The sequence below is a fragment of the Etheostoma spectabile genome, unplaced genomic scaffold (assembly GCF_008692095.1).
Source record: "Etheostoma spectabile isolate EspeVRDwgs_2016 unplaced genomic scaffold, UIUC_Espe_1.0 scaffold00002862, whole genome shotgun sequence".
In the NCBI taxonomy this organism is placed as follows: Eukaryota; Metazoa; Chordata; class Actinopteri; order Perciformes; family Percidae; genus Etheostoma; species Etheostoma spectabile.
The window spans coordinates 53,250-81,230 of NW_022602959.1; the positions used below are offsets into that span (position 1 = coordinate 53,250).

Genomic DNA, 27,981 nt, shown 5'->3' on the forward strand with positions numbered 1-27,981 from the left:
CCTACAGAGTATGACAAACAGGAGGGAATGTTATAAGATATATTCAATGTACTATATTCAACTGCTTGGCTGTGTAGCGATATATGGGTGATTGTCACACTCTGCACTCATAAAAGCTTATGCAAGCATTTCACAGACTGTTCTTTTTGTTGAAACATGTATCTCACGTTCTCTTATTGAAACATGTATCTCACTAACCAAGGACGGAGGCCCAATCACACACACACACACACACACACACACACTATGCTGTTTGTATCAACCTATAACCCAACCACATGATGATTACACACTCACACACTATTATTGTTTGTATCAACCTATAAATAAAGAAGCAAGGAACTGCCTCGGCGCAACTCTCTTTTGGGTGTTCAGCCTAGCAGGTTGCCCTTTGTACAAAGTAGCTTGGTTGTCCCGTGTCATCTCTTGAGCCATCTTAAAAGTGAAGAGAGAAATCTCTTCACAGTGACTGACTTTGAGCCATTGGTTGTAAACTATGATACAACAATATTCCTGATGTAGCCTGAAAAAGGGCAAAATCTTAACTATAATTCTAGTACTGTAGATTTCAAAGGACTTAAAGACATTTAGATTTCAGAATGTTTGATCCCAGTGACAAACAGGTTACCAGTAATGTTAAGGTAAAGTTTACCTCTTTGTACCAGAAATCTTGCCTGCTCTACTGATCTAATTTACTGAAAGAATAAAAAATTATTGCTCCAATAAATGTTATGATGCTCTGTATTCTGAAGATGAGGATGTTCCTACTGTTCTGCGTCCTCTGCCTGATGTCTTCTACTGGCTACAGTCAGCTTCCAGGACCTCCTGGTCCTAAAGGTGACCCAGGACATGTTGGGCCACCTGGGCCAGCTGGGCGATCTGGGCCACCTGGGCCACGTGGGCCACCTGGGTTACCTGGTGGGTAATATTGACTTCCACAATCACGCTCCTAAGAAAGAGATAAGATAAGATAATACTTTATTCATCCCACAGTGGGAAAATTCCCTTGTTACAGCCGCAGCATTTCCAGTAAAAGCAAAAAAACAAACAAGTAAACACACAAACAAACAGGCAAACAACAGACAATGAGCAGAAGGTATACAATCAATGTAAAGTGGCGTCAAATAAAAAGGTTTTGTAAAGTGCTAGGAACACTCGTTCTGACCAGACTCTAGTCATTATTAGTCTGAATTCTGGCACCCCTCTGTTGGCCAGGCAGATCAGTTTGTTTTTAACCACAAGCTTTATCCAATCTACCAAGAGCTTTATGAGGACACTTATATATTTTCTTCGTTTGACTTGCTGCGTCAGCTGCAACAAGTCCTCCGAACCATAATAAAAACATAGGTTGTTTATTCCTAACCGATAATACAACCCACACAAGCAATTTCTGTCCTCATATATGTAAACCAAAAAACCCAACTGTCACAGTTTTAAACACATTGTTTACACTGTGAAACACTTACAGTTTAGTTAGGTTTATGCACAAAAATGAACTTATTTGGTTATGTCTACGTAACCAAACTACTTAGTTAAGTTTAGAAAAAGATTGTGGTTTGGGTTACCGCACTGCTTGTAATGCGCTTGTTGCAGAAAGTGACATAGCTCCGTTTGTTCTGTAAAGTACAAAACAAATTCCCCAGTTACATTAATTTTCAAATGGGGACATGAACCCCAGTCTCCTGGGTGAAAAGCCTGTGTTTGTTTGACCAATCCATACCCCAACTTGTCTCCTTATGTAGTACTTGGCACTCTTGCATTGACTACTACAGCTACTATAAATGTAAATATGAGTTGTAATTGCTAAGTCACAAACGACTTATGTTGGCGTTTTCAGAAGACAGTCTGGTCAGCTGTCAGAAGCTTCATGAAACAATGACAGTGATGGGCCCAATGTATTTTAGCTGTAATGCTCACCAGAGAATGAACCTTGTGACTCAGACCTCTATGAGTAATTTAGCAAAAATCTGTCTGAACGTTCTATTCATGCAACATTTTGTTTTTCAAATAGACATCAAACATAACACACCACAAAGGTGGGGATGGCACAGTGGATATAACATATTTAATTTGATTCCCACTGTGTTACATCAACCAATGTGTCCTTGAGCAAGACACTTAAACCCCTAATTGCTCCAGAGGCGTGCTACCTCTGATATATAGCAATTTTAAGTTGCTTTGGATAAAATCATCAGCTAAATGGCATGTATTGTAATAACAGCCTCAATGAGCTTTAGATTGTTGATCATCTTGTATGTTTGTCTCTTTCCCTGCTCTTGTTCACATGATTTGTTGGACCAAAAGGAGCGTGGGGACCAGTTGGATCTGCTATATTCTGTGGACGAGGTTATATATTTTCTGGATTCTAAAGAGCATATTTCATGAAATTACTTTCACAGGTCGGAGTCCAACCAGCGGCAGCTGCTTTGAGTACCAAACCTCTATAAATGTGCGCCTGTTCTACCAACTGAGCTAACCCAGCCACATGCTGTTGCAATATTAACTGGCGTAATAAACATATATAGAAAGGCTGGGACATATCGCAAAAGATATTCAGAGAATTTGATTTGTTTTAATTCCAACAATAAATTTGTTGTATTTCTATAGAATACTGTAACCAGCAGAAATGCAGATCTGAGCACACTTCAGTATCTGTTTATCTATAGTAATATCGTAATATCGTTACCACGATAGTCAACAATGTTTTGAATACTGTATTGCATTTTTTCTCATATTATGCAACCCTACTTGAGACCCATCTTTTTGTTGGATGTATTCTGGTTTACTCATCATTCAGAGTGTTCAGAGATAGAAGAAGAGAAGATACACTTAACCAGTGTGGGCAAGTTACTTTTAAAAAGTTATTGGTTATAGTAACTAGTTCTTCCAAAAAGTAACTAAATTAGATTCTCAATTACAAAAACTAGTTACTTCAGAAGTAACTAATGCGTTAGTTTCAAGAACATTTTAAAATGCTCAAATATGACCACACCTCCCCCTTCTTTAATGGAACTTAAAATACATGTTATGCATGTTCAATTATTTATGGTAAATCTTAATATTATAATGAAATGGACCCTTAAAACAAACATACAACATATATACTCTATGTAGTGCAAATAACATGAGGGCCCTGATGTTTTTACTTGTGCAATTAGCTTCGGAACGAGCAGCCACTTTAGACTCCATGTTTCTGACCACGGTGGGAAATCTGTAGCAGGCAAAGTTACATTTTTTGAGAATGCATGTCTTACAAAATGTGGACTCAGGTCTAATTGGTAACTGAACTTGATCTGTTTGATCCAGGTGTCTCTGGTCAGGAACTTGAAACCTTAAAGAACAGCCTTGCTAAGTTAGAGCTGGGTAAGTATCCTGTAGGACCAAGATGACAATACATTTTGGAAGTTCTTGAACAGTCATTTTCACTTTATTCATTTCTGATTTGTTGCATGTTCTCTTTACATTTCAGTCGTGAACTATGACTTTGTCCGAAGAGTTGGCCAGAAATACTTTGTGTCCTACAAGAAGAGGGACTCTTTCTCCAGGGCCGTTGAGTTCTGCTCCCAACGAGGCTTAGAGCTGGCTTTGCCCCAGAACGAGGAGGAGAACAACATACTCTCTCAGGTGTTTGGGGATGATAACAAAACAGCCTGGATCAACGTCAACACCAACAAAGCTGAGGGGAATTTTGAGGCTGATATGAAAAACCGACCTCTGACCTTTACGAAATGGGGAGAAGGGCAGCCAGACAAATCCATCCAGGATACAGGCTGCACCATGCTGTCAGAAAACGCCTTCTGGAGAGTGACACACGACTGTTCTCTGAATGCTTACATCGTTTGTCAGATGTAGAAAGTTGTTGTTGCCTTGCAAGTCATGTTTTAAATGTTGCTTTAAACAAATGTACAGTCTCATAATATCCTGTGAATCAAAAATAATGAATTTATCTTTTTTCTCATTTTAATGAAGATATCATGGAAACTTCAAGGTCTGGGTTTAGGAATAACTCAATGTAATAGTTTCCCACCAACATCCTTGTGATATGTATCTTAATCCCTCAAAAAAAAACCATCTTGATTGCATTAGCAATGTGGCATTATTACTCTGTGCAAACATTCCTCTACTAAAAAGAATTTTAGCAAATTATTACACTAATACTTTTTATGGCTGTGTAAGAACTTTTCAAATGGGGTGTGTGACAAAAGGATACATCCGTTGTCGTGGGTCTGATTTAAAGGAAATGGTACTCTTTAAAAGTGTTGGGTTTCCAGTGTTAAACTAATGAGGAAGAATTTGACATATCTAAGTTTCTCTTTCAAACGTTATATCTGTATCTGTAAAGTCCTGACCATTCCCTGACCGGAAATGGAACCCGGACCGCAGCGGTGAGAGCGCCGAATCCTAGCCACTAGACCATCAGGGAGTCACATCTATCAAATTTATCTTTGTAGATGTGAGTTTCCTTTTCACTTACTGGAATGACTCATATTGTTTTAGGCGAGGAATGGCGCCTGGCTAGAGCTTCAGAAGGCAGGACATGACAGATTACACATCTGTCACATAGTCAGTTTGTAGTCTTAAAACAGAACGAGAAGACGCCGGTAAGACAAAGCTGATATGACTAATGTTAACCTGTGTTACACTTTGAAACTAAATACACAGACACATAGTTAACAGAGATCTGAGTGTTGCGTGGTTATTGTAAATAGGTTGTTTGTGAAGTATGGTAGGGTTTTACACAGAATGACGGATTGATGAATGCAGCAGTGGCATGTGGTGAAATGGAGAATGCTAGGTTAACTGAAGATTTTAAAACATTGTGAAAATGAACGAAACATATGAACACGTTAAACATATACGGGCATTTAACATATACCTACAGTCTCAGTCTTTGGATGGTATAGGTAGTGTATCGCTACCGTGCTAGCCAACATGCACCCCGTAACAGTTACCAACAATTTTGGCAATGAATGAGTATTCACATTGAACACCTATGATTGGGTGGTCATTATAGCCAGGGCCTTGCGAGTACAGATATAAACAATAGAGTCAGCAAGGAGTCTACCAAGTTGCCTCTTATGACTTTAGGTACTTCACCAAGCTAGTCATAAGATGACCTCATCTGATACAACTTCAGGTCATCACATTGGCTGTCCATGTAAAATTTGCAAATGGCAGTGGTGGGATTTGAACCCGCGCCTCCAGAGAGACTGGAGCCTAAATCCAGCACCTTAGAGCGCTCTGCCAGACTACCTCCATACATCTGTTCTCCACATCATGACACACCATGGACCTTAACTAACGGTATGCTTGTTTATGTTATTGGAAAAACACTTATTGCAAGGCAAAAGCCAATACTTTATTGAAAAATGCCAATACTTTATTAAATTTTTTATCACAATTTGTGAAAACCTCTTTGCATATTCACTGTAAAGAGCCATTACTCCTCCAACTGCCAACTATTGTTCCAGAGACAATAGGATATACAGTTTTAGATTGTAAGGTAATTGTCCAAAACCACAGACTTCATTGAAATACCACAAGTGATCAAAACAGTTTGTCAAATGGGAAAGGTCAGGTTTTTTATTGCAAATTACAGTTATAAAATATTCTTTAAAATATGTCAATTTAATATTAAAAAACAAAAGTACAATTATGAAACACATACTACTTAGACAGAACAAACCTGTTCAGGTAGCAATGAAATGATTCCAGAGACGTGGACCCTCGTCACAGCCAGGCCCTTGGTCAGGATAACACCCCCCTTCTTGATAGTGCCCATCTCTGTATGAAGCTGCACACCAGGCAGGTCCTGGATGCACTTGACGTGTTGTTGCTGCACACGCCAGATGTGCTCCATGCGCACCTGGTCCAGCAGTGGCACCCCCATGAGGTCCCTCCTGTTTGCCCCTCACACTTCCTGCAGATGGTGGCCTCCTCACCGCGTGTCCTCCTGAGACAGTACTAGCTCAGCTCCTTCTTTCTGATCTTTGCATCCACCGCGCTCGATCAGTCATGGCTTGCACACCCTCCTGCCTGAGCTGCTCTGTCTTTGCCTGCCGCAACAGAGAGAGGTCCCCTGCATCCCACTCAAATATGCAGCAGAGACAGCTCATGAAGGTGGGGTAGAGGGAATGAGCGTCAGTGGTACACCCGACCGCCAGCCTTCGCATGAAGTACCAGATGTCCAGCCGTATGTGGAGGTCTGGCCACTCCCCAAACCTTGTCTGCAGCTTGCTGGACCGCTCACTGATGCAGCAGCCACCGTACATACAGCAGCAGTCATTTTGCTGGTGGTTTCTTGGTCACAGCAACAAGCTGGATCATTGACATACAGTTAGACGCCATGTATCACAAAACTGTTGGGTGAGACCTTATGTATTTGCTTGTATTACATCAAGTGACCTGTATACCAATGACCGTAAAGATTAATATGTCCATGGTTTGCAGAACTGTACCTTCTGATAGACATAAAGCCACTTGGGTTATCTTTGGCTGCTCTATGGTCTTCTGCAGAAGGAAAAACCCAGAGTTGGCTCACTCCAGGTTATTTAAGCAAAAAACGTCCCTGGATGGACTTGAACCACCATCCTTTCGGTTAACAGCCGACTGCGCTGACCTATTGCACCACAGAGACTGCGCCCAACTGATGTTTCATGAGCAGCAACTCAATCTTTAAACCACAAGCATTTGCTTTTTAAGCTTCACATGTATGTTTATCAGGCTATTTTCCTTTTACTCAGAAATTGGGGAAGCTGACTCATGCGGAAATGTAGAAGCTGGACGTGCATTGTATTTTTCTTACATGTCAATTGGATTCTGACTTTAAATTCAAATATTTGGCATCTAAGAAAATTTAATTTTTTGCTGGTGGTTTCTTGGTCACAGCAACAAGCTTGATCATTGACATACAGTTGTATACAAAACTGTTGGGTGGGGCCTTATGTATTTGCTTTTATTACATCAAGTGACCTGCATACCAATGACCGTCAGAGATGGCAAAAGTGCTCGCTGCCCGTACTCAAGTAGAAGTACAGATAATTGTGTTAACAAATACTCTGGTAAAGTAGAAGTACTGATTTAACTTCTTTACTCAAGTAAAAGTAACAAGTACAGGCTTAGCAATTTACTTAAAAAGAGTAAGAAGACTCGCCCCAATGTTGCTATTAAAAACCTCCTTCACCATTCTAAATGTCTAAGGGACAGTTGGTAGGTTTCATATGTTGTACAACCTCAACACAGGCTTAATAAATAATAAATATTCATAAATCATAGTATAGTATGTCGTAATATTCCTAAAAAGTCATAGTATAGTATGTCAAAAAAGTCATAAAAAGTCATAGTATAATATGTCGAAAATTCATACAAGTCATAGTATAGTATGTTGAAATTCATAAAATGTCATAAAAAGTCATAGTATAGTATGTCAAAAATTCATAAAGGTGTAGTACAACATGTCAAAATATTATAAAAAGTCGTAGTTTAGTATGACAAAAAAATAATGAAAGTCACAGTATAGTATCTCAAAAATGTCATAAAAGTCATAGGATAGTATGTCGACAAAAACATAAAAAGTCATAGTATAATAGTCTAAATATTCCTAAAATGTAGTGTAGTATGTCATAAAAAGTCAAAATGTATAGTTCTTGTTGTAAAGCAAGAAGAATCTAAAGTCCTCTGAAATGCGGGCATTGATCCTGCTACCTCTCGCATGCTAAGCAAGCGCTCTTTTGATCTAATTCCCATTTCAAACGAAGTTATAGTATAGTATGTCAAAAATTCATAAAAGTCATAGGATAGTATGTCAAAAAAGTCATAAAAAGTCATAAAACGTCATAAAACGTCATAATAAACATGTTTAAAATTCGTAAAGTCATTGTTAAGTATGACAAAAAATCATAAAATCATTCTATAGTATGTTGAAATTCATAAAAAGTCATAGTATAGTACGTCAAAAATTCATAAAAAGTCATGGTATAGTATGTAAAAAATTCATAAAAAGTCATAGTATACTATGTCGACAACAACGTAAAAAGTCATAGTATAGTATGTTGAAATATTCCTAAAAAGTCACTGTATAGTATTTCAAAAAATTCATAAATGTCATAGGATAGTATGTCAACAAAAGCGAAAAAGTCATAGTATAATATGTCGAAATATTCCTAAAAGTCGTAGTGTAGTATGTCGTAACAAGGCCAGATTTATAGTTCTTGTTGTAAAACAAGAAGAATCTAAAGTCCTCTGGAGAATGCGGGCATTGATCCCGCTACCTCTCACATGCTAAGCAAGCACTCTACCATTTGAGCTAATTCCCCCTTTTCAAAAAAAGTCACAGTATGTTGAAAAAATTCAAAAGTCACAGTATAGTATGATAAAGATTCATAAAATGTCATGAAAAGTCATAGTATAGTATGTCGAAAAATTCATAAAAAGTCATACTATAGTATGTCAAAATTTTTATAAAAAGTCATAGTGTAGTATGACAAAAAATTCATAAAAGTCATAGTATAATATGTCAAAATATTCATAAAAAGTCATAAAAGTCATAGCATAGTATGTCAAATTTTATTTTTTTAAAGTCATAGTATAATGTGTCAAAAATTCATAAAAGTCATAGTATAGTATGACAAAATATTCATAAAAAGCCGTAGTGTAGTATGTCGTAAAAAGTCCAAATTTATAGTTCTTGTTGTAAAACAAGAAGAATCTAAAGTCCTCTGGAGAATGCGTGCATTGATCCCGCTACCTCTCTCATGCTAAGCAAGCGCTCTACCATTTGAGCTAATTCCCCTTTTCAAAAAGAGTCATAGTATGTCAAAAAATTCATAAAAGTCATAAAAAGTCAGAGTTTAGTATAACAAAAAAATCATAAAAAGTCATAGTATAGTATGTTGAAATATTTATAAAAAGTATATTTATAAAAAGTTCTTGTTGTAAAACAAGAAGAATCTAAAGTCCTCTGGAGAATGCATAGTATAGTATGACAAAATATTCATAAAATGTCATAAAAAGTCATAGTGTAGTATGTCTAAATATTCCTAAAAAGTCGTAGTGTAGTATGTCATAACAAGTCCAGATTTATAGTTCTTGTTGTAAAACAAGAAGAATCTAAAGTCCTCTGGAGAATGTGGGCATTGATCCCGCTACCTCTCTCATGCTAAGCAAGCACTCTACCATTTGAGCTAATTCCCCGTTTTGAAAAGAGTCATAGTATGCTGAAAAAATTCATAGTAGAGTATGTCAAAAATTCATAAAAAGTCATGTAAAGTCATAGTATAGTATGTCAAAAACTCATAAAAAGTCATAGTAAAGTATGTCGAAAAATTTCATAAAAATTCATAGGATAGTATGTCAACAAAAACATAAAAAGTCATAGTCACTTCTTTAAAAGTATGTTGAAATATTCCTAAAAAGTTGGAAAGCAAGAAAAATAAATGGTTATGCCGATTGTCTCTTAAACAATGCCTTTCGTTGTCAGCAGGATTCAAACCTGCGCAGGGAGACCTCAATGGATTTCTAGTCCATCACCTTAACCACTCGGCCACAACAACCTGAAAAGCTTTTAAAAGTTTTACCTCTTTGAACAAATGTTCATAAACTTTTCAACTGGTTCGTAGTAGTTTCCAGACACGGGCAAAGTGCAAATCATAGTGCACTGCCTGTGTCTGTGGATCCTCTTGGAGGCAGCGTGATTGATTGATATGCTCCCTTAATAGTATCATAACAGATATCTAATGTTTTATCAAATCGGTTTTGGCAAGTAACCTTTCTGGTTACTTCTTGACAAATAAAGCAAGCAACCACACAAAGAAAACTACCGCGATGGCTGGGAATCAAACCCAGGTCAATTGCATGGAAGACAGCTATGCTCACCACTGTACCAGCATCACTGGGCAATACAGCTTGTGTCCATTTTTACAGTTGACTGTCCGTCTGGATTTGTTTTATAAAAAAGCTTGTAAAACATCAACCATGTTGTCTATAGTCAAGATGTGAACATCCTTTTTTAAGGACAAACGGGGTTATTAGAAGATGTGGGCTGCAGTGAGGTCACTTGAATGTTAAAAATGGTTATAGGGGGCATCCAGATAGCGCAGTGGTCTGTGCGGATGCCCATATATTTTGCCCATTTATATTATTTACGAGAGATGACTAAGTCCTCACAGAAGGTGATGTATGCAGAAACAGTCTCTGTGAGCTCATCAATGTCCTTACATTTGTTTTTGAATAGATCCCAGTCAGTGCAGCAGTAGCATTCCTGAAGACACTGGATTGATTCCTCTGACCAACCGGAACTAACTTTTGTTTCGACTTGTTTCTCTTCAGTGCTGGTTTGTAAGACGGGACCAAATAAACAGAGTTGTGGTCAGACATGCCGAGTGGAGCTCTGCTGTAGGATTTATTGACGGATCCATAACAGATTGCCACCCTGGTGACTTTCTTCCATGTCCCATGAACGCCCTATATTTGGACTGACAGTTGAGAAACCTTCCCTTGTTAACTATGACATGGATGACTGAGAACCTACTATATAATGACATGTTTAATTTATCATATTATAATTTTTGAGACAGGTCCTACTAATCATCTGTTGGATCAGTCAGGATGGCCGAGCGGTCCAAGACGCTGCGTTCAGGTCGCAGTCTCCACTGGAGGCGTAGGTTCAAATCCCACTTCTGACAACTAGTATTTTCATCTGGAACAAATGTCTGAGACATGATATTGGGAATAAAGAACTTAGAAATTATTTTTATTTAAGAAGACATGAATGTGTGCAAGAAACGCAATTGCAAATTAAGCTTTGGGTTAGCATCTTTATTGTCATCAGATGTAAAGTTACCATGTGTTTGTACAACAGTAGACATATCTACTGCTGTATTCACTGTCTGTAGCAAGTCCTTTAAAACCTGTTCTTCACTTGCTTTTTCCCACATCCTCTGAACGCTTAGCTAACTAAATGACTTAAGTTGGCTAATAATTGTTGCTTTTTCATCTTTGTTGGGATTGTTGTGTGCCTTCAATAGCACACATGTGGATATTATGAAAGAAACTGCCTAGCAAACCCTTGCAACACTTTCAAAGGTTCCATGGTGTAATGGTTAGCACTCTGGACTCTGAATCCAGTGATCTGAGTTCAAATCTCAGTGGAACCTTTTTTAAGTTGTATGTCTGCATTAGCTTAAGTTATTGTAATGTCTTGTTTGTGTTGTAGTATGGAATCATATATTAAAAATATATTTCATAATATATATTATGAAACTTTATTCCCTGGAAGAAGAGTTACTGTAGCTCAATGAGATTGTTCCTGGTTAAATAAGGTTAAATAAAAATAAGTGGAGTCGGCCATGTTTAATTGGATGCTCTCCAGTTATTGTTGTTTGGTAGATTAACATTATATGTTCCTACTTTGGGGACTTTTCATTTCATATTCTTTGTCTGACCTTTCTATTCCTGTTGTATTTTCTGTGACTGCATGTGGTTTTAAATCTGTGGAGTTTCTTCAGACTAAAGCAAGACACTGATGATGTCATCCAAAGAAACGTAAAGGACAGCAACTGTTTCCAGAGGACACTAAGAATGACGGAGCAGCAGGCAACATAGCAAACAGCGATTTATTCATCTGACTCGTAGAATAACGCCAATGACTGACTTGTTTTAATGTCTGGGAATGTGGAACAGCTCCATGCTGACTACCTGAAATAAAACAACATCGAACGGTGTGACAGTTACTGAGGTGTCGTATCGCTCTCGTTTGGTTGAGGGCTAACTCCTTTTATACCTTCCCCTCAGTAACCCCGTCCCTACTATGCCCGCTTCTGCCGTATAATAACACCCGTTACTATCAGCGGGGCGGATGGTTAGGCCTATATTAAAAGGAGTTACTTTGATACTTCCCTGATTGTATAAATGCTAGATTTTCGATCCACACACAGTGATTCGCTAATTTAACACTTTTTTTTTAAATGAATTAGTAATTATTACTTTTAGTTATAATTAGTTTTAGTTCTTTTTACTTAGAGACACACACACCCTTGCTAAGTTTAAAGGGCCCCCGCCCGGATCAGGGAAACCGGAGGCGAGGCAAGAGGCCTTTTCAGATTTTTACCCCAGACGTCCCCCACTAACGGGCTCTTGTCCCCCTGTATATTTTAAGCACTGCCCGAGGGATCTTTACAACCAATGATTTTTCTTTAGTACTCACGGTTAGGAACCGTTCCTCCCAGGGTCACCGGAGGTCCCCTCCTTCTCAAGGACGCCCGCTAGCCTTCGTTGGTCGCCGGTCCGAGAGAGGCTAAGTGCTCGGTGGCTCTGACCGGCAGAGCGGATGGGGAATGCACTCCCACTAGGAGATAACAGGAGGTCTGACTGTCAATGTCGATCCCCGCCGGGCTGCAACTCGCCCAGGTGGTTAAAGAGGAGTCTTAACTGCCCTCATGAGAGGGAAACTTCTACCCTCGGAAAGCTGAGGTGTGAGAGAGAGAAATTAAATGACTAAAATCAAGGAATACAAGTCTTTTGGTCCCCTAGCTCACAACAAGCTCAGGTGGTTTTATTATTTAGTGAATAATCAAAAAACAAGTACAAAAAACAGAAATATTCCCTTCCCTTTCTGCCCTAAAAGCAAAGAGTATCAAAATCAGAGACTAGATAAAACCCGATAAGTGGGTATGCTTTCGCTGAAGAAAGTGGCCACATCAACTCATATTTATACTAAAAGTCAAGGCTAAAAACCCCCTCCCTTCTGTAAAACAGGGTAATTCCACCACTACGTTATCACACAGGTGGCCACAGCAGATGACCAGTTCAGACCAGTTCCACTGTTACAGTAAGTGACCCTTAGCACACTTAAAAGTGTGACAAAGGTCACACCTAACGAATATAAGTTTTTTAGTTTTAGCTGTTTCTAATATGTAGTTCATACTTTCATCAAAACAATTCATTAATGGGTTACATGGCACACTTTAAGCAGTATATATATTTCAACTGTGAATTATATTAAAAAAAACACATATATTTTAGGTGAGAGTTATACATCAAGCAAACACATATATTTTAGCTGTGAGTTGTATTTCAAGCAGTACATATATTTTTAGCTTTAGCTTTGTGTTTCTTGGGTTTTCAACTGAACCTCCGTTCAACATCCTCCCTTGAAAATTCAATAATACACAAAGCATCAGATCTTATTCTGGTCCAAGAGTATGACCACTGGATCCTGGTAACAGTCTGTAAGAAGCAGCAACTGGTCGCCCGTTTCGGTAAACACATACCAGTGCTTGCTGACAGGAATACAGATCCCATTATCATCAAGGAAGTCAGACTCAACGGACCTCAGATAAGTGGACTTTGGAATGAAGTAGTCCATATTTTCTTTAGTGGGGGGCACCATCCAGCGGTGCTGGAAGCGGCCACGCCTCACATGCGTGAAGTATTTCCACATTCCTGGATCTCCGGTGGCACGTGGGTGAATCTTGGTGTTCTTCCACACACCCTGAACATGACCGTGTTGGTAAATCTTGAAGGCCGGTTCTTCCACCTCCTTGGATGTCTGAGGGGTGGGATCCAGAACTGGTGCAGGATCGGGGGTCTTATCTGACTCCACTGGTTCAGTCTGGGTGCCTCTGGTCACTTTGGCAGGGGTTGCGGAAGATGCATCAGTACTTCTCTTCTTTTTCCGTTTGATGGCAGCTTGACTGACTCTGGTACAGCGGGGGTGGCAGGCAAGGCAAGGGAGGCAGCACAGCAGAGGTGGTGTCTTCGAGTGTGGCAGGCAGGGGCAGGGGTGTCAGCATAGCAGAGGAGGCACCAGGCTCCAAGGTTGGGTCACCCTTCTCTGGCGCCGCTACTGGTTTCTGCCATGGGCCTCCTTCTCAGGTCCATGATCCGCTCCGCCCGGCCTGGATTGCAGTGACTCTTCAGCCGCCTTAGCATGCTTCTTCCTCTTCTTGTTTTTCCTTTGCCCATCTGCCCCGCAGGGTGGTTTCTCAGAGCAGTTTTGCCCACACTCATCTTCATCCCCAAAGGTGGGGGAGGAAATAGGCTCGGTGAATGTGACAGCTGCACTATCTCAAAGCTCATTAAAAACTAAACTTTAACAGTTCTAACACTACTTTAGATAGTTTTTTTTGGAAATCTTTTATTAACCCTTCTGGAGGGAAGAATATAAGGAAGAATTAAGGAACAATTCCCTAAACTCATTTGAGTGCAGTATGGAGCCCCATACTGATTGTTGTATTTTCATCACATTTTCCAGAGGGTTGCTCCCTCTGGTACTAAAAAGTGTCCACCTAAAGTGGGTTTGTTTAATATCCGGCCTGTCTGGAAAACAGTACAGACACTTAGCCGGGATCTTTTGGTCTGATCTAGTACTCCTTCTACTCCTTGACCGCCCAAGTACCTGTTCTTTAAAACTCTCTTCCTCTATTTCCTGACTCACAGGGTTGGAAGAGGTATGCACCGTACTCTGAACTTTCAAAGCATTAGTCAATTGTGGGTACTTCATGCCCCCTTTTCTGGTTAAATAATAGTTACCGTTTCTGTACAATCAGAGAGGGTAATATTATTGGTACTTTCAGTGACCCAAAACCACTTACGGAGAAACCCTGTCACTGTGGTACAATTTTGGGTTTCAACTGTGGTGTTACAAGAGCAATTCGGTGCAACCTTGACCCGAAAGGTTTCTTCTGTGAATTTATACATTATAGTATAACACCCACATTTTTCTCTTTCAGGGGTAGATCTATTTTATATGGTTGCGGGTAAGTCATCCCCATTTTCTCCCATTAGAAGTTGTCTTTTGAAACTCTATAATTCTCCCTATGACCAATTAAGGTACAAAAGGCCTTCTTCAACTCATTTCCCCAAACAGATTCATTGTCCCATATACTATTTACTAAGGGCCCATTGGGTAACAGGATATCCGTCTCTATCAGAGTTTCCCATGGCCCATAGCACATCTGGGTTTTGGTTTCAGTAACTTTCCACAGCACAGCCTGCATTCCATGCTTAAATCCCGGGTCTTGACTTCACTCACCTTGGGTAGGCTATCAAACAGGTCTGAGGCCCTGTAGCATCTGTAAGTTGCGTAAGGGTCACATGTGGCAAAACCTGTGTCAGAGCCTTTGTAACACCTGTTAGGCATAACATGGTGGTCACACCTCCCTACTGGTGCTCTACAGGCCACTGTATCTACACATTGATTGCAGAAAGTAAACCTGGCGCGACCACTACATTCTATCCCTGTTTTGGCCACTTTTGGTTTCCTTGCTGTGGGTCTGGTTGCTCTAACGCCTTCCCAGACTATCTCATAACATTGGACTCCGCAGTGGACACAATATCCAGGTATGTATGCTTCCCATTTTAAAATACCATCCTCTCTCTCATCGTCATTTTTACCAACTTATTGGACTCCCCTATGGTCGACTGACAGCAGAAATCGGTATCTGGGCTTTATCATTGCCATCTTGGGTGTGTCTCTTTTTAACATTTTTCAACTAACATTTCCTGTTACAGATGCATTTTTGCCGTTGCTGTTCTGAGCATTGGGCTGCCCGGATTGCGCATGCGGGTTCTGCGCCTTGGCCTTTGGGTGGGCCTGGCTTTCAGTTCTCTCTGATTTTTTTGTTTTTGTCATGAGGGCCCTACGATCATACATAATTAAATTTTGTACTTTCTGCTCTGCTGTCCATAAGGCCCATCCTGTGCAAAGGCTAACTCCCCCAGGGATTTTTCCTAATAACTTTTCCTCATAGTACGTGCTGTTACCAGGTACTCCACTCAGAGATCGCATTGCGACACTTAGAGTCATTTCCCCTTTCCACACGGACTGACTGAGTGATTCTACTTCCTCCTCCACAGGAGATACCCCTGGGGTGGATACCATGTGCCTCAAAATATCACTTGTTTTGCACCCAACGGGCACTTTAACCCCATTTTTCTTAAGTACAAGAGTCATTTGGGGGGAGTCTATCTGATCCATTGTGAACCCACTTTTCCTGCACTGCAGCAGGTATGCTGTATCACTTTGCCCTGCTTTTCTCGCTGGTATAATATCTAATAAGCTAACTTGTCCCAGAGGAAAGGTAACCGCCTCTTCCTCTGGTTCTAATCCTCCTGTCAGCAGCGTGTCCCACTGGCTTCTAGGGCTCCCCCTTTCTGATCCACTGGATCGGCTGGGGGGCCACTGTTCTGCCCTTTTGAGTGCTTGCTGCTGGTAGAAATAATCTGCTCCCTCAGGATCTTCATCCCTGGGACTGTTTTCCCTGCTGTTCCTATCTCGGGGCTGTCTAGGAGGCTCCCATCCACCTGAACCCCGGTTAGGGTTTGGTTCTGGGTCGTCTCCTTCTCCACCACCCGAGTCAACCGCTAATCTATCTTGTGGGTAATGCTCCCCAAACTGCCCTTCAACAGACCTATCTCTTCTCATACAACCTTCTCTATAAAATCATATCCCTGTCTGAGATATGACGTTTTCCAGGGTTTTCCTATACCCTGTAAAGCCAGCACCTTGGGGCCTGGAGGGGCTTTATCTATACACCTTCTCTCTCCCAGGGACACTGGGTACCAGCACGCTTCCTCGCACATAGGCTCCTGCTCCCAGTCTGAGTCGTACTCCCCCTCCTCATAGAGTCTGGGGTTGTACCAATCACCCTCAGTCCGGTATGTAGGTGCACTGCACGGGTACTTGTCTGGATTATACTTTGTGTTTAACACTGGCTTAGTATTTCTTCCTATTTTGCCCCTAGCTGTTTTCTTGGGTATTGGTGGGTCACAAATGGTAACCCTCCTCATCAGGTGCCGGCCTGGGGGAACCATGGTCTGGGGTCCCCTGGCTCGGTCCCTAACAGGAGTGAGAATGCTCCTCGGTTGAGGTGTAGTCACCTGGGCCCTGGGCCTCGGTGTACTTTCATGTATAGGCCTAGGGTAAATTTCTTCCCTACTACGCCTTTCACTTCTCTCCCTCAGTTGGGTGAGTAATGGGAGGTCATCCTCCTCGTCAGATTCTATTACAGGTCTATTAGTTTTTCTTTTGTGCTTTCTATGAGCACCAATAGGTGGCGAGGTGCTATTTGCATCAGGAGAGCCCTCCCTATGACCCAGGTCTAGCGCGCTTATGGTCCTAGTGAGGCCTATCACGCCTGTCTGTGGGTTTTTTAGCCTAGCTGGCAGGAGCAAGGACCGTGCCTCGCTCCTTTTTGGTCTAGGGGTGCTTGGTGTACTGCTTTGCGGGTTAAGGGGGCTAAATCTTTGAACTGTTTCTTGGATGCCCTCTTTGGGGTCTATTACTCCCGTATCCCTATGACCCCAAGGTGGGAAGGGTGTGTACACGGGTGACTGCGTAGACTGGTCCCTAAAGCTGACTGTTGGAGGATTTCTCATAAAATCAGTAATAGGGGGAAGCACAGGGGGCAGATTCCTCTGACCATCCCCGCCCTCCTCCTCCTCTGATTCTTCTTCCACATCTGTGTGGTAATCATCCTCCTGTGAATCTCCCTCATCTTTTTCTGACTCTGAGTTTTCATCATCTTCATCTATATTTTCAGGTGCGGTTAATTCATCACCTTCCTGATCAGCGGGTAGTAGAATGTTAAATGTCATTCCCCCGAACAACGGGAGTATATCTTTAATCCATGTGAGGAGGACCTGGGGGGGGTCCCCCTGTCCCTTCCTCTTAGGTTTATTGTCATTACTTCTCCAGCCCGCGCTGAATTGACCAGGGGTGTATTGCCCTAATAAATTCTCCCCTATTTGCAGGTTTATACACCGCGCGATATCCTATGCCTTGTGCTTCACTTAAGCATTCCAATCTCTGGTAGTTCCCATATCTACATGGGGGTAGAGAGAGTACCTCCTGGAGATACCCTCCCCCAATCCAGTCTACTACTTCTTGTTCATAGTCTGGTAGTGGAGATTTCCTCATGTGTGTTTTAAGACATTCTGAGGTGTGCACAAAGGTACCAACACAGTCGGGGTATCTCCCCTCACTATCCGCACCACTGAATCCTGCCTGATGCCCTCATCTGGGTTAGCAGGTATTACTCTCTCTTGGTTTTCTAAACCCGAGGATCCCCTCGGTGAATCTGGACTGCTCCTGAGGTAGCGGGGCTGCTCTGTTCCATCTGTTCTCCACACTGAATCCCTAGAGTACTGTTTCTCAGTCCTTCTCCTAAGTAGCCAGAGACGCCTTGCTCTCTGGTACAGTGTGGTATGTATACTATTACTCCTGACCTTGGCATGTGGACTTTGTGGTCCGGAGACATAAACAGATCGGGGTACAGGTTCTCTGATTGCAACAGAGCCCTTTCTATTTCTCCCATTGCCTGTTTTGAACAACAGACCACCCATTCACAGCTTCGGTGCATTTTTAATATCTTAGCAAGTGCTGCTACACTGTCTCGTGTTGAGTACTTGAAAATCCCATCACCAAACAGGGTAATCACCCTGTATGGATGTTTGGCTTTTATTACTCCCTCTTGTAATATTCTAAAGAGGTACAATTCATCATTCTTATCATAGAAAGTGGACACTAACCTGCTTGCGTCATTTTTTCCACTATAACAGCAGTGTATCACTTCTCCATAGACTCCGTGGTCTTTATGAGTTTGTTGAACTATTGTTCCATCTGGCAGTGGCGCAGAGGGTTCCCAGTCACATGACTTAGGGAATTTCTTTTTTAACGCCGCTGCTACTCCTCCTGCATGGTCCAGTAACCTATTCGCTGGGTTGAACCATGAAATCATTTTTAATTTTCCTGGGTATGGGTCACACTTTCTAATATCACCATGAAAGTATCTTATTGTTCCACTACCTAGGTTTATTAAACTTTCTGACATGCCTAAGGCTGGGTTGGATCTCAGATTATGGTCTATTTGTGTTCCATTTTCCTCATGATCCGTGTCCTCAAATACAGAAGCGGCGTAGGCGTCTGCAGCTGCCATACTCGGGGGGCTTATTCGGTACTTTGCTCTTTTGGATTTCCCTTTCAACAAAATTCCCCTACCGTCTATTTGAGTCCTACTTTATTACTATCGATTGTTCACGTTGTTTTCGTCTTGGTTTAACTACTTCACCTAACCCTGTCGTAATTAGTAGGGCTTACCCCGTGATCGATCTATTTAAGCCGGTACGTAGAAAGCCTCGGTGTGCCTATTGTTCCTAGGGGCTGTAGCTTCTATACCTATGGCGCTTTGCCAAGTTATTCAGTATAGTTGCGCGGCGCGCTACTTCAATCTCAAGTTCTAAAGCGTTTTGAACGCACCATCTATGGCAGTGTGTTCGAGCCTCTGGGCAGTATTGACCTGTTTTGCCACTTCTAGTTAATCACTTTAACTTTGCGTTACAGTTCCCAACACTGCCCCACGTTGGGCGCCATGTCGAACGGTGTGACAGTTACTGAGGTGTCGTATCGCTCTCGTTTGGTTGAGGGCTAACTCCTTTTATACCTTCCCCTCAGTAACCCCCGTCCCTACTATGCCCGCTTCTGCCGTATAATAACACCCGTTACTATCAGCGGGGCGGATGGTTAGGCCTATATTAAAAGGAGTTACTTTGATACTTCCCTGATTGTATAAATGCTAGATTTTCGATCCACACACAGTGATTCGCTAATTTAACACTTTTTAAAATGAATTAGTAATTATTACTTTTAGTTATAATTAGTTTTAGTTCTTTTTACTTAGAGACACACACACCCTTGCTAAGTTTAAAGGGCCCCCGCCCGGATCAGGGAAACCGGAGGCGAGGCAAGAGGCCTTTTCAGATTTTTACCCCAGACGTCCCCCACTAACGGGCTCTTGTCCCCCTGTATATTTTAAGCACTGCCCGAGGGGATCTTTACAACCAATGATTTTTCTTTAGTACTCACGGTTAGGAACCGTTCCTCCCAGGGTCACCGGAGGTCCCCTCCTTCTCAAGGACGCCCGCTAGCCTTCGTTGGTCGCCGGTCCGAGAGAGGCTAAGCGCTCGGTGGCTCTGACCGGCAGAGCGGATGGGGAATGCACTCCCACTAGGAGATAACAGGAGGTCTGACTGTCAATGTCGATCCCCGCCGGGCTGCAACTCGCCCAGGTGGTTAAAGAGGAGTCTTAACTGCCCTCATGAGAGGGAAACTTCTACCCTCGGAAAGCCGAGGTGTGAGAGAGAGAAATTAAATGACTAAAATCAAGCAATACAAGTCTTTTGGTCCCCTAGCTCACAACAAGCTCAGGTGGTTTTATTATTTAGTGAATAATCAAAAAACAAGTACAAAAAAAAGGAAATATTCCCTTCCCTTTCTGCCCTAAAAGCAAAGAGTATCAAAATCAGAGACTAGATAAAACCGGATAAGTGGGTATGCTTTCGCTGAAGAAAGTGGCCACATCAACTCATATTTATACTAAAAGTCAAGGCTAAAAACCCCCTCCCTTCTGTAAAACAGGGTAATTCCACCACTACGTTATCACACAGGTGGCCACAGCAGATGACCAGTTCAGACCAGTTCCACTGTTACAGTAAGTGACCCTTAGCACACTTAAAAGTGTGACAAAGGTCACACCTAACGAATATAAGTTTTTAGTTTTAGCTGTTTCTAATATGTAGTTCATACTTTCATCAAAACAATTCATTAATGGGTCACATGGCACACTTTAAGCAGTATATATATTTGACTGTGAATTATATTTAAAAAAAACATATATTTTAGGTGAGAGTTATACATCAAGCAAACACATATATTTTAGCTGTGAGTTATATTTCAAGCAGTACATATATTTTTAGCTTTTAGCTTTGTGTTTCTTGGGTTTTCAACTGAACCTCCGTTCAACACAAAAGAAATATCTCAACACAATATGCATTTATGATCATTAAATTAAGAAATCAGAGCCTGTGTTGCCTAGTCTAAGTGTAGGACTAACTACCTGTTTTTAAAACTGCAGAGGACGTTATATATTATCCTTTATCACTGACTCATTTAGCACTGTATCAGCCTTTTCTAATGATCTCAGCAACTGTCATACTATACTCACCAGACTTCTAACAACAATATGACCAGCAGTTTGTTAGTAATCATAGAGGCCACGTAACAGCACAGATGACTGTCACATGGATATTTATTTAAATAATGATCACAATGTTAAAAAAATATAAGGACTTAACTGAACAGCAGAATGCTCCTGTTGTATATTAATGCAGGCTAATTATAACAATTAGAAGGTAAAAGCACCGCTGAGTGAACAAAGACTGCAGGATTTATAAATCCTGGCTGTTAGCCTGGTCAGGAGCAGGCTAGCTGTTAGCCTGGCTGTTAGCCTGGTCAGGAGCAGGCTAGCTGTTAGCCTTGTTTATACATCCAGAAACCCTGGAAAACCCCCGCCTAATCCACTATCTAGGTCTTGTGAAACGGCTTCTTAGTTTAGACTGGTTGTTGTGTCCTGAACACTGACCTGAACATGGCTGGTACCAGAGACTGGGCCTGCTGCTGGTCCTCTGGGGACCTGGTTGGTCCACTGCTCCGGGTCCTGGTCCTCCTCCATTCCTCTATGGTACAAAAATCCAGCAGATCTCCACTGTGGCAGCTGTACTCAACTCTGTTGAGTGGTATAAGAGTTACACCGCTAGCAGCCGATAAGCAAATACCGACTAGCCGGCAGAAAAAGACAGTTCACCGTGACGCGGACACTGTTTTAACTGTGTAATTACAGGTGAAAACTTCAATCGAAGTACTTACTCAGCAAATCCAGACTGAGTCGGGAAACTGCGTTCGGCGACGTGGTCCTTAACGGTCCGTCTGTGAACTGTTTAGCAGATAACCAACCAAACTAGCCCAGAAGCGCTGAGGGAGCTTAGTATAGTTTCTTCACGGGAAGAAAGCAAGAATGATTTGTAAGGAGCCGGTCGACTGTGATTATGTGAGGGGGCGTGGCCCCAGCACAGTTTGACCTGTCTGTCACGGACAGACGTGGTGTCATTGGAGCTTCCATAGTTGGTCGATTCCCATAGTGAAACACCGAACGAAGTTAGAAAAAGAACAAGAAACAACAAAAAGAGGTGTGGGAGGTAGAGTTAAAGAACTTTTTTTCAGGACACCCACATTTTGTCGCTCAATATGGCAGGCATTCTATGCATCCAGGGCCAAATGTTTTACCATTTCATCCACTACGGGCCCCCAAGGAAACGTGTGACTGTGAACTCTTGTTACCCATAGCAACACAGGTAACTTCTCTCTTTTTGTATAATTGTTGCTATACAGCCCAATTTAATCTCGGTAAACTTTGCGGAAATCCTGCTGCTATGACTGTTTATCTGTGATATATGTTTTCTCTGAAAATCCTGATAAACAGCTATGATGACTGTTTATCTGTGTGGATTTTAAAATCTATCTATCAACCCCGACTTGCCCGTATTGGATGGAATGTCAATTTGCGCTTTTTATCTGTTATACATAACAGACTGGATGCAACAAAGAACCTAACCTTTATTTCCGTTTTGTACAACCCCAGGATTTAAAAACAGAAATATTTTTTCACCAAATTCCCAGCCAATCACAGTCAGTACTTGTCTCACGAAGCAAAACGTCTCAATGTCCAAATTAAATCATCTATTCAGTAGAATTGAAATTTGAACTTACCCCGCTGTTAGAAATTGCTTCTTCTTTTTTTTTGGATTTCAGAGTGGAATCAGCAGAGCCCTCTGTGGTTTCTGTCCCTCTGTCTCTCAAAGATGTTTGGCGAGGTTTAGAGGCAGGTGATCATCAGATCCCTGGATGCATGCCCTCATCAGTCACCAGCAAGTCCTGATCTGATCCCTCCTTGAAATCCTGCCGACAACGCCAAGTTTGTTGTGGAAGTTTCTCGTACAGCGAAGGAGGAATTTGGTTTGAAGTGAGACTTCTATTGAAACTGAATAAAGACAGTCTGCAAACTGAATTACAGGTTTTGGTATTCGGTGAAAAGGTTTAATTGTTTTCTCAAGAAAACAATTTGATGACAAGAACAGCTTTCACAATGAACAGAGTTACAGAGTGACCACAGTTCTGTGTGAATACAATCAGTAATAAACTACTTTATATCTAGTGCCCCCAGAGGAAAAAAACATCCCTTGTTTGGAAAACGGTTTAATCTGAAAGTGGACCTCAGGCAGACAGTTGGAGCTCTTACATTTTTCTGAATCTGCCACTTTCAAGTTTCTTGACCGGTCATTCTATCTTAGCTGAAAAAGGACATCTTGTCTCTTGGATAGGCTATGGTCTCGAACTAGGATCAACTATGATAAACACAGCTTTAGACAACTGTTTCTGTCAGTTTCCACGTCATCTGTTCTTCAAGGAAATGGTGTGGAGTCATAACAAACCCAGTTGCCTCCTACAAGGAGAAACACACAGATGACAGATACAGAAGTCATATACTCTGAGGAACATTTGAAATCCTATTATGAATAATTGATATGAAAATCATTGGTTAAATGTAATTTTCCATTACAAGTTACTGTTTGAAAAAAAGAAAAGAATTGTTATTGAGATAGAGGCAGATGAAGTGTTTATGACACATCAATGATGACAAAAAGACACATCCGCTGTCGGGGGTCTGCTTTAAAGGAAATGGTCATCTTTAAAAGTGTTGGGGTTCTAATGAGGAAGAATTTGACAAATCTAAATGAACCAAAAACAAGTACAGGAACTTATTCTTTCAAGCATCACACCTGAATCTTTCAAGTCCTGACCATTCCCTGACCGAGAACTGAACCCGGGCAGTGGCAGTGAGAGCGCCAAATCCTAGCCACTAGACCATCAGGGAGTCACATCCATCAAATTTATCTTTGTAGATGTGAGTTTTCTTTTCACTTACTGGAATGACTCATATTGTTTTAGGCGAGGAATGGCGCCTGGCTAGAGCTTCAGAAGGCAGGACATGACAGATTACACATCTGTCACATAGTCAGTTTATACTCTTAAATACCAAGTCTCTTGCTGTTCCTTAACTAGTTGGCCCCCCCTGCTTTGCAGTTTCTATCAATGTAAAATAAAGCAGAGGATGGAACAATTTGGAGGCATAACAGAGAACTAGCTTTACAAAGTTGCCGTGACCAGGATTGGAACCGGGGTTGCTGCAGCCACAACACAGAGTACTAACCACTATACGATCATGGCCACTTAGTAGCAGTAGGGCCTTGTTATTGTGAAAGCATAGTGGGAACTCTGAATATCAACTCTACTGATATTTTCCCGCTTTCCCTGATTGTTGACTAAGAAATGAAAATTTTATGGATGGTTTATCTAGCACGGCTGATTCTGTCTTCAGGGACACATTTATTTTCAAGGAAAAATGATTAGCAAGCAAAAACAGAAAACCATCAACAAGAGCTTTATTATTGCTGTAGTTGACTGACACTTAGTGGCTTAGATGAATTTACACACATTTTGAAACAATAATTACTCATCAATTGGCTATTTAAAGATGTACATTTTCTTTGTAGAGTTTGTCCGGGGGGGGGGGGGTAAAGTTGGAAATGACGAAGAAGGGATTTAGTCGCTAAAGAGCACTACGAGCTAACCAGGAGTCAAACCTATAATCTTCTGATCTGTAATCAGACATGTTATCCATTGCGCCAAAGCTGGGGAGCAATAGTCTCATGGGGGGGGAAGAAGATGAAAAAGGGGAAGAGGGAGGGAAGAAGGAAAAAGAGGAAAAGGAAGAGGAAAAAGGAGGAAAAAAGAGGAAATGAGAGAAAAGATGAGAAAGATGCTAAATTAAACACAAAGGAAAATCACATCTACAAAAATAAATCTGGTGGATGTGACTCCTTGATGGTCTAGTGGCTAGGATTAGGCGATCTCAGCGCCGTGGCCCGGGTTCAATTCCCGGTCAGGGAATGGTCAGGACTTGAGAGACTCAGGTGTAACATTTGAAAGAGTGAGTTCCTGGACTTGTTTTTGGTTGATTTAGATTAGTCAGATTCTTCCTCATTAGTTTAACGCTAGAACCCCAACACTTTTAAAGAGTTCCATTCCCTTTAAATCAAACCCCCGACAGTGGATGTATGACATCATTGATGGGTCATAAACACTTCATCTGCCTCCATCTCAATAACAATTCTTTTCATTTTTTCAAGCAGTAACTAAACCCCTAACCAACATTTTTAACTGAAAACCAATGTATGTGAGTGTCAAATAATGTCATTTTGGATTCAGGTCAAAATTTTGACATTTTAGTGCAATGCAAAGGTGCATAACAGATTGCTTTCTACTTACGTGGAGCGATGCAAAGCAGGGGTGGCCAACTAGTCAAGGAACAGCAAGAGACTTGGTATTTAAGAATACAAACTGACTATGTGACAGATGTGTAATCTGTCATGTCCTGCCATCTGAAGCTCTAGCCAGGAGTCATTCCTCTCATAAAACAATATGTGTCATTCCAGTACGTGAAAACGAAACTCACATCTCCAAAGATAAACTTGATACATGTGACTCCCTGATGGTCAAGTGGTTAGGATTCAGCGTTCTCACCGCTGTGGCCCAGGTTAAATTCACGGTCAGGGAATGGTCAGGACTTTACACACCTTAAAAATTCCATCTTAATGCCACTGTTTTGGTTATTTAGTGCAGACATAAGGTTATGTTATAGCCCTGCATGTTTTTACAGTTTTTATGAAACATCTGTATTTGCCATAGACAGTTAAAGGTATTTACTGCATGATACCGCCGCTGTAAAAAAAGTAAAACAAACCGCAAAAGTGCTCTTTGAAAACAGTGTAAATACCTAGTTTGCTAGCTAGAAAATGTGGTAATTTGTAAGCTGGTGTGCTTTCCCTGCAGGGCAAGCTAATTATAATGTTGCTATTTCTTTCTGACTAATTATTTCTTCCTGTGAAGGCTGCAATCATAATGTGTGAGCCGTTTGAGCTCAACAATCTTGGACCACAAATTGAGATCGATTTGATAAATAAGACTTAAACCAGCTTAGGGCAGTTCCTTTAATGCCAATTAAGTGTTCCAATCTCTATAATAAGATAAGATGGTCGATGGTATCAAATGCAGCACTAAGATCTAATAACACCAAAACAGAGTTAAGTCCTGTGTCTGATGCAATTAGGAGGTCATTAGTAATTTTCACAAGTGCTGTCTCTGTGCTATGATTAACTCTAAATCCTGACTGAAAATCCTCAAATAAGCTGTAGAAAGTCACACAGCTGTTTGGCGACTGCTTTCTCTAGAATCTTAGAGAGAAATGGAAGGTTGGATATAGGTCTATAGTTGGCTAAAACATCTGGATCAAGGTTGGGCTTTTTCAGAAGAGGTTTAATTACTGCTACTTTAAAGTGCTGTGGTACATAGCCTGTTAATAAAGACAGATTGGTTATATCTAGTAGAGAAGTGTTGACTAATGGTCAAACTTCTTTAAGTAGCCTAGTCGGGATGGGATCTAAGAGGCAGGTTGATGGTTTAGATGAAGAAATAAATGAATTAAATTGATAAAGATCAAGCAAAGCAGTCAAAACACGTATCTGGTTTTACTGATGTTTCTAAGGTTCCTGACTTTAGAGATAAGTCAGTGCCAGTTAAAGGCAGGTCTTGGTGAATTTTGCTCCTAATAGTTGTAATTTTATCATTGACGAATCTCATAAAGTCGTTACTACTAAGAGCTATGGGAATACTTGGCTCAATAGAGCTGTGACCATCTGTCAGCCTGGCTACAGTGCTGAAAAGAAACCTCACTTCACTTCGTTCACCATTGCATTGTTTTCACTTTTCAGAACCGGAGCTACAGTACAGCTAATTCTACAGTCTATGGTTCAGGTCACATTTATATGCAGGTTATGTAAAGAAAAGCCAGATCACAGAGGTTCCGTAGTGTAGTAGTTATCACATCTGCTTTACACGCAGAAGGTCCTGGGTTCAATCCCCAGTGGAACCAAATTTAAGGTTTAAAGTAAGAACTATGTCCTGTTATCACCTGGCAGGCGTCCCTGGAAAAGTCTTAAAAATTGGAGTGAACTATACTCGACAATCAAAAAAAACATGCTCCAAAGACATATTGTCTATCTGAAAGACTTCTTCAGTGCTCTTGCATTGGTTTCACTTCTTAGAACCTGACCTCCATCCATTTTATTTACAGTATGGTTCTGATTATGTTAAAAATAACAGTATTACAGAGGTTCCATAGTGTAGTAGTTACCATGTCTGCTTTACACGCAGAAGGTCCTGGGTTCAATCCCCAGTGGAACCAGACTTATGCTTTAAAGTAAGAACTATGTATTTGGTACCACCTGGCAATTGTCATTTAAAAAGTCTTTAGAAAGAATTCAATGCAAATAATAAATATAAGCCCATGTCTTTTCAGAACCTCGCCTCCAGCCATTATTTTTACTGTATTGTTCCGATTATGTTAAAGATGACAGTACGTCGGAGGTTCCATAGTGTAGTAGTTGTCACGTCTGCTTTACACGCAGAAGGTCCTGAGTTCAATCCCCAGTGGAATCAGGCTTATGGTTTGAAATGAGAACTATGTCCTGTTACCGTTTGAAAAGGGTTGAACAACAATTGAATAAAAACCCACAGCAATGCCTTCTCTTCTCAGTCAATTAGGGCATAGTTATACATAGAATTGTAAAAATGAATGGAAAATGGACTTTCTTAAAGGTTCTTCAAATATGTTTTGTCTCTCATTCTTGGCAGTGTACCCATGAATGAAAAATATTACTGTATTATGGACTGTCTTTGTTGTTTGTCTAGTGATATATGTCAAAGGAGTGAGACAGGTCGTGCCTTTTACAGAGGTTTCATAGTGTAGTAGTTATCACGTCTGCTTTACAAGCAGAAGGCCCTGGTTTTCAATCCCCAGTAGAACTGCCTCCTCTACCACTCCACCAACCCCCTACACCCCCTCATTGCCTCCTCCCCCCCTCTCTTTGTTCCCACACCTCCCTTCTCACTCCCCTGTAGTCAGCCCTCCTCCCATTTCCATTCACACCTGGCCAGGTGAAGAGACAGCTGGAAAGGCTTCACCAGTGCAA

General features: G+C 41.2%; 1 protein-coding gene, 2 long non-coding RNA genes and 4 other non-coding genes across 7 annotated transcripts; 6 read left to right on the forward strand and 1 right to left on the reverse strand.

Annotated features, from left to right (window-relative positions):
• The first annotated feature begins 749 nt into the window (after window positions 1-749).
• On the forward strand, window positions 750-4,121 carry LOC116676197 (mannose-binding protein C). The gene is made up of 4 exons (XM_032507482.1): window positions 750-918; window positions 2,305-2,346; window positions 3,307-3,363; window positions 3,470-4,121. The coding sequence occupies exons 1-4, from the start codon at window positions 753-755 to the stop codon at window positions 3,850-3,852; spliced, it is 648 nt and encodes a 215-aa protein (XP_032363373.1). The 5' UTR covers window positions 750-752; the 3' UTR covers window positions 3,853-4,121.
• Window positions 3,979-13,024, reverse strand: LOC116676200 (uncharacterized). Its single transcript, XR_004328612.1, has 3 exons — window positions 12,213-13,024; window positions 5,118-5,122; window positions 3,979-3,990 (listed from the first exon to the last, which is right to left on the reverse strand). It is a non-coding gene; the product is annotated as an uncharacterized LOC116676200 (long non-coding RNA).
• Window positions 11,082-11,153, forward strand: trnaq-cug (transfer RNA glutamine (anticodon CUG)). Its single transcript has one exon. It is a non-coding gene; the product is annotated as a tRNA-Gln (tRNA).
• Window positions 13,025-19,741: 6,717 nt separating the features above from the next.
• On the forward strand, window positions 19,742-27,925 carry LOC116676198 (uncharacterized). The gene is made up of 3 exons (XR_004328611.1): window positions 19,742-19,862; window positions 27,727-27,729; window positions 27,911-27,925. It is a non-coding gene; the product is annotated as an uncharacterized LOC116676198 (long non-coding RNA).
• On the forward strand, window positions 26,810-26,882 carry trnav-uac (transfer RNA valine (anticodon UAC)). The gene has a single exon. It is a non-coding gene; the product is annotated as a tRNA-Val (tRNA).
• On the forward strand, window positions 27,122-27,194 carry trnav-uac (transfer RNA valine (anticodon UAC)). The gene has a single exon. It is a non-coding gene; the product is annotated as a tRNA-Val (tRNA).
• trnav-uac (transfer RNA valine (anticodon UAC)) lies at window positions 27,376-27,448 on the forward strand. Its single transcript has one exon. It is a non-coding gene; the product is annotated as a tRNA-Val (tRNA).
• Window positions 27,926-27,981: the final 56 nt, after the last annotated feature.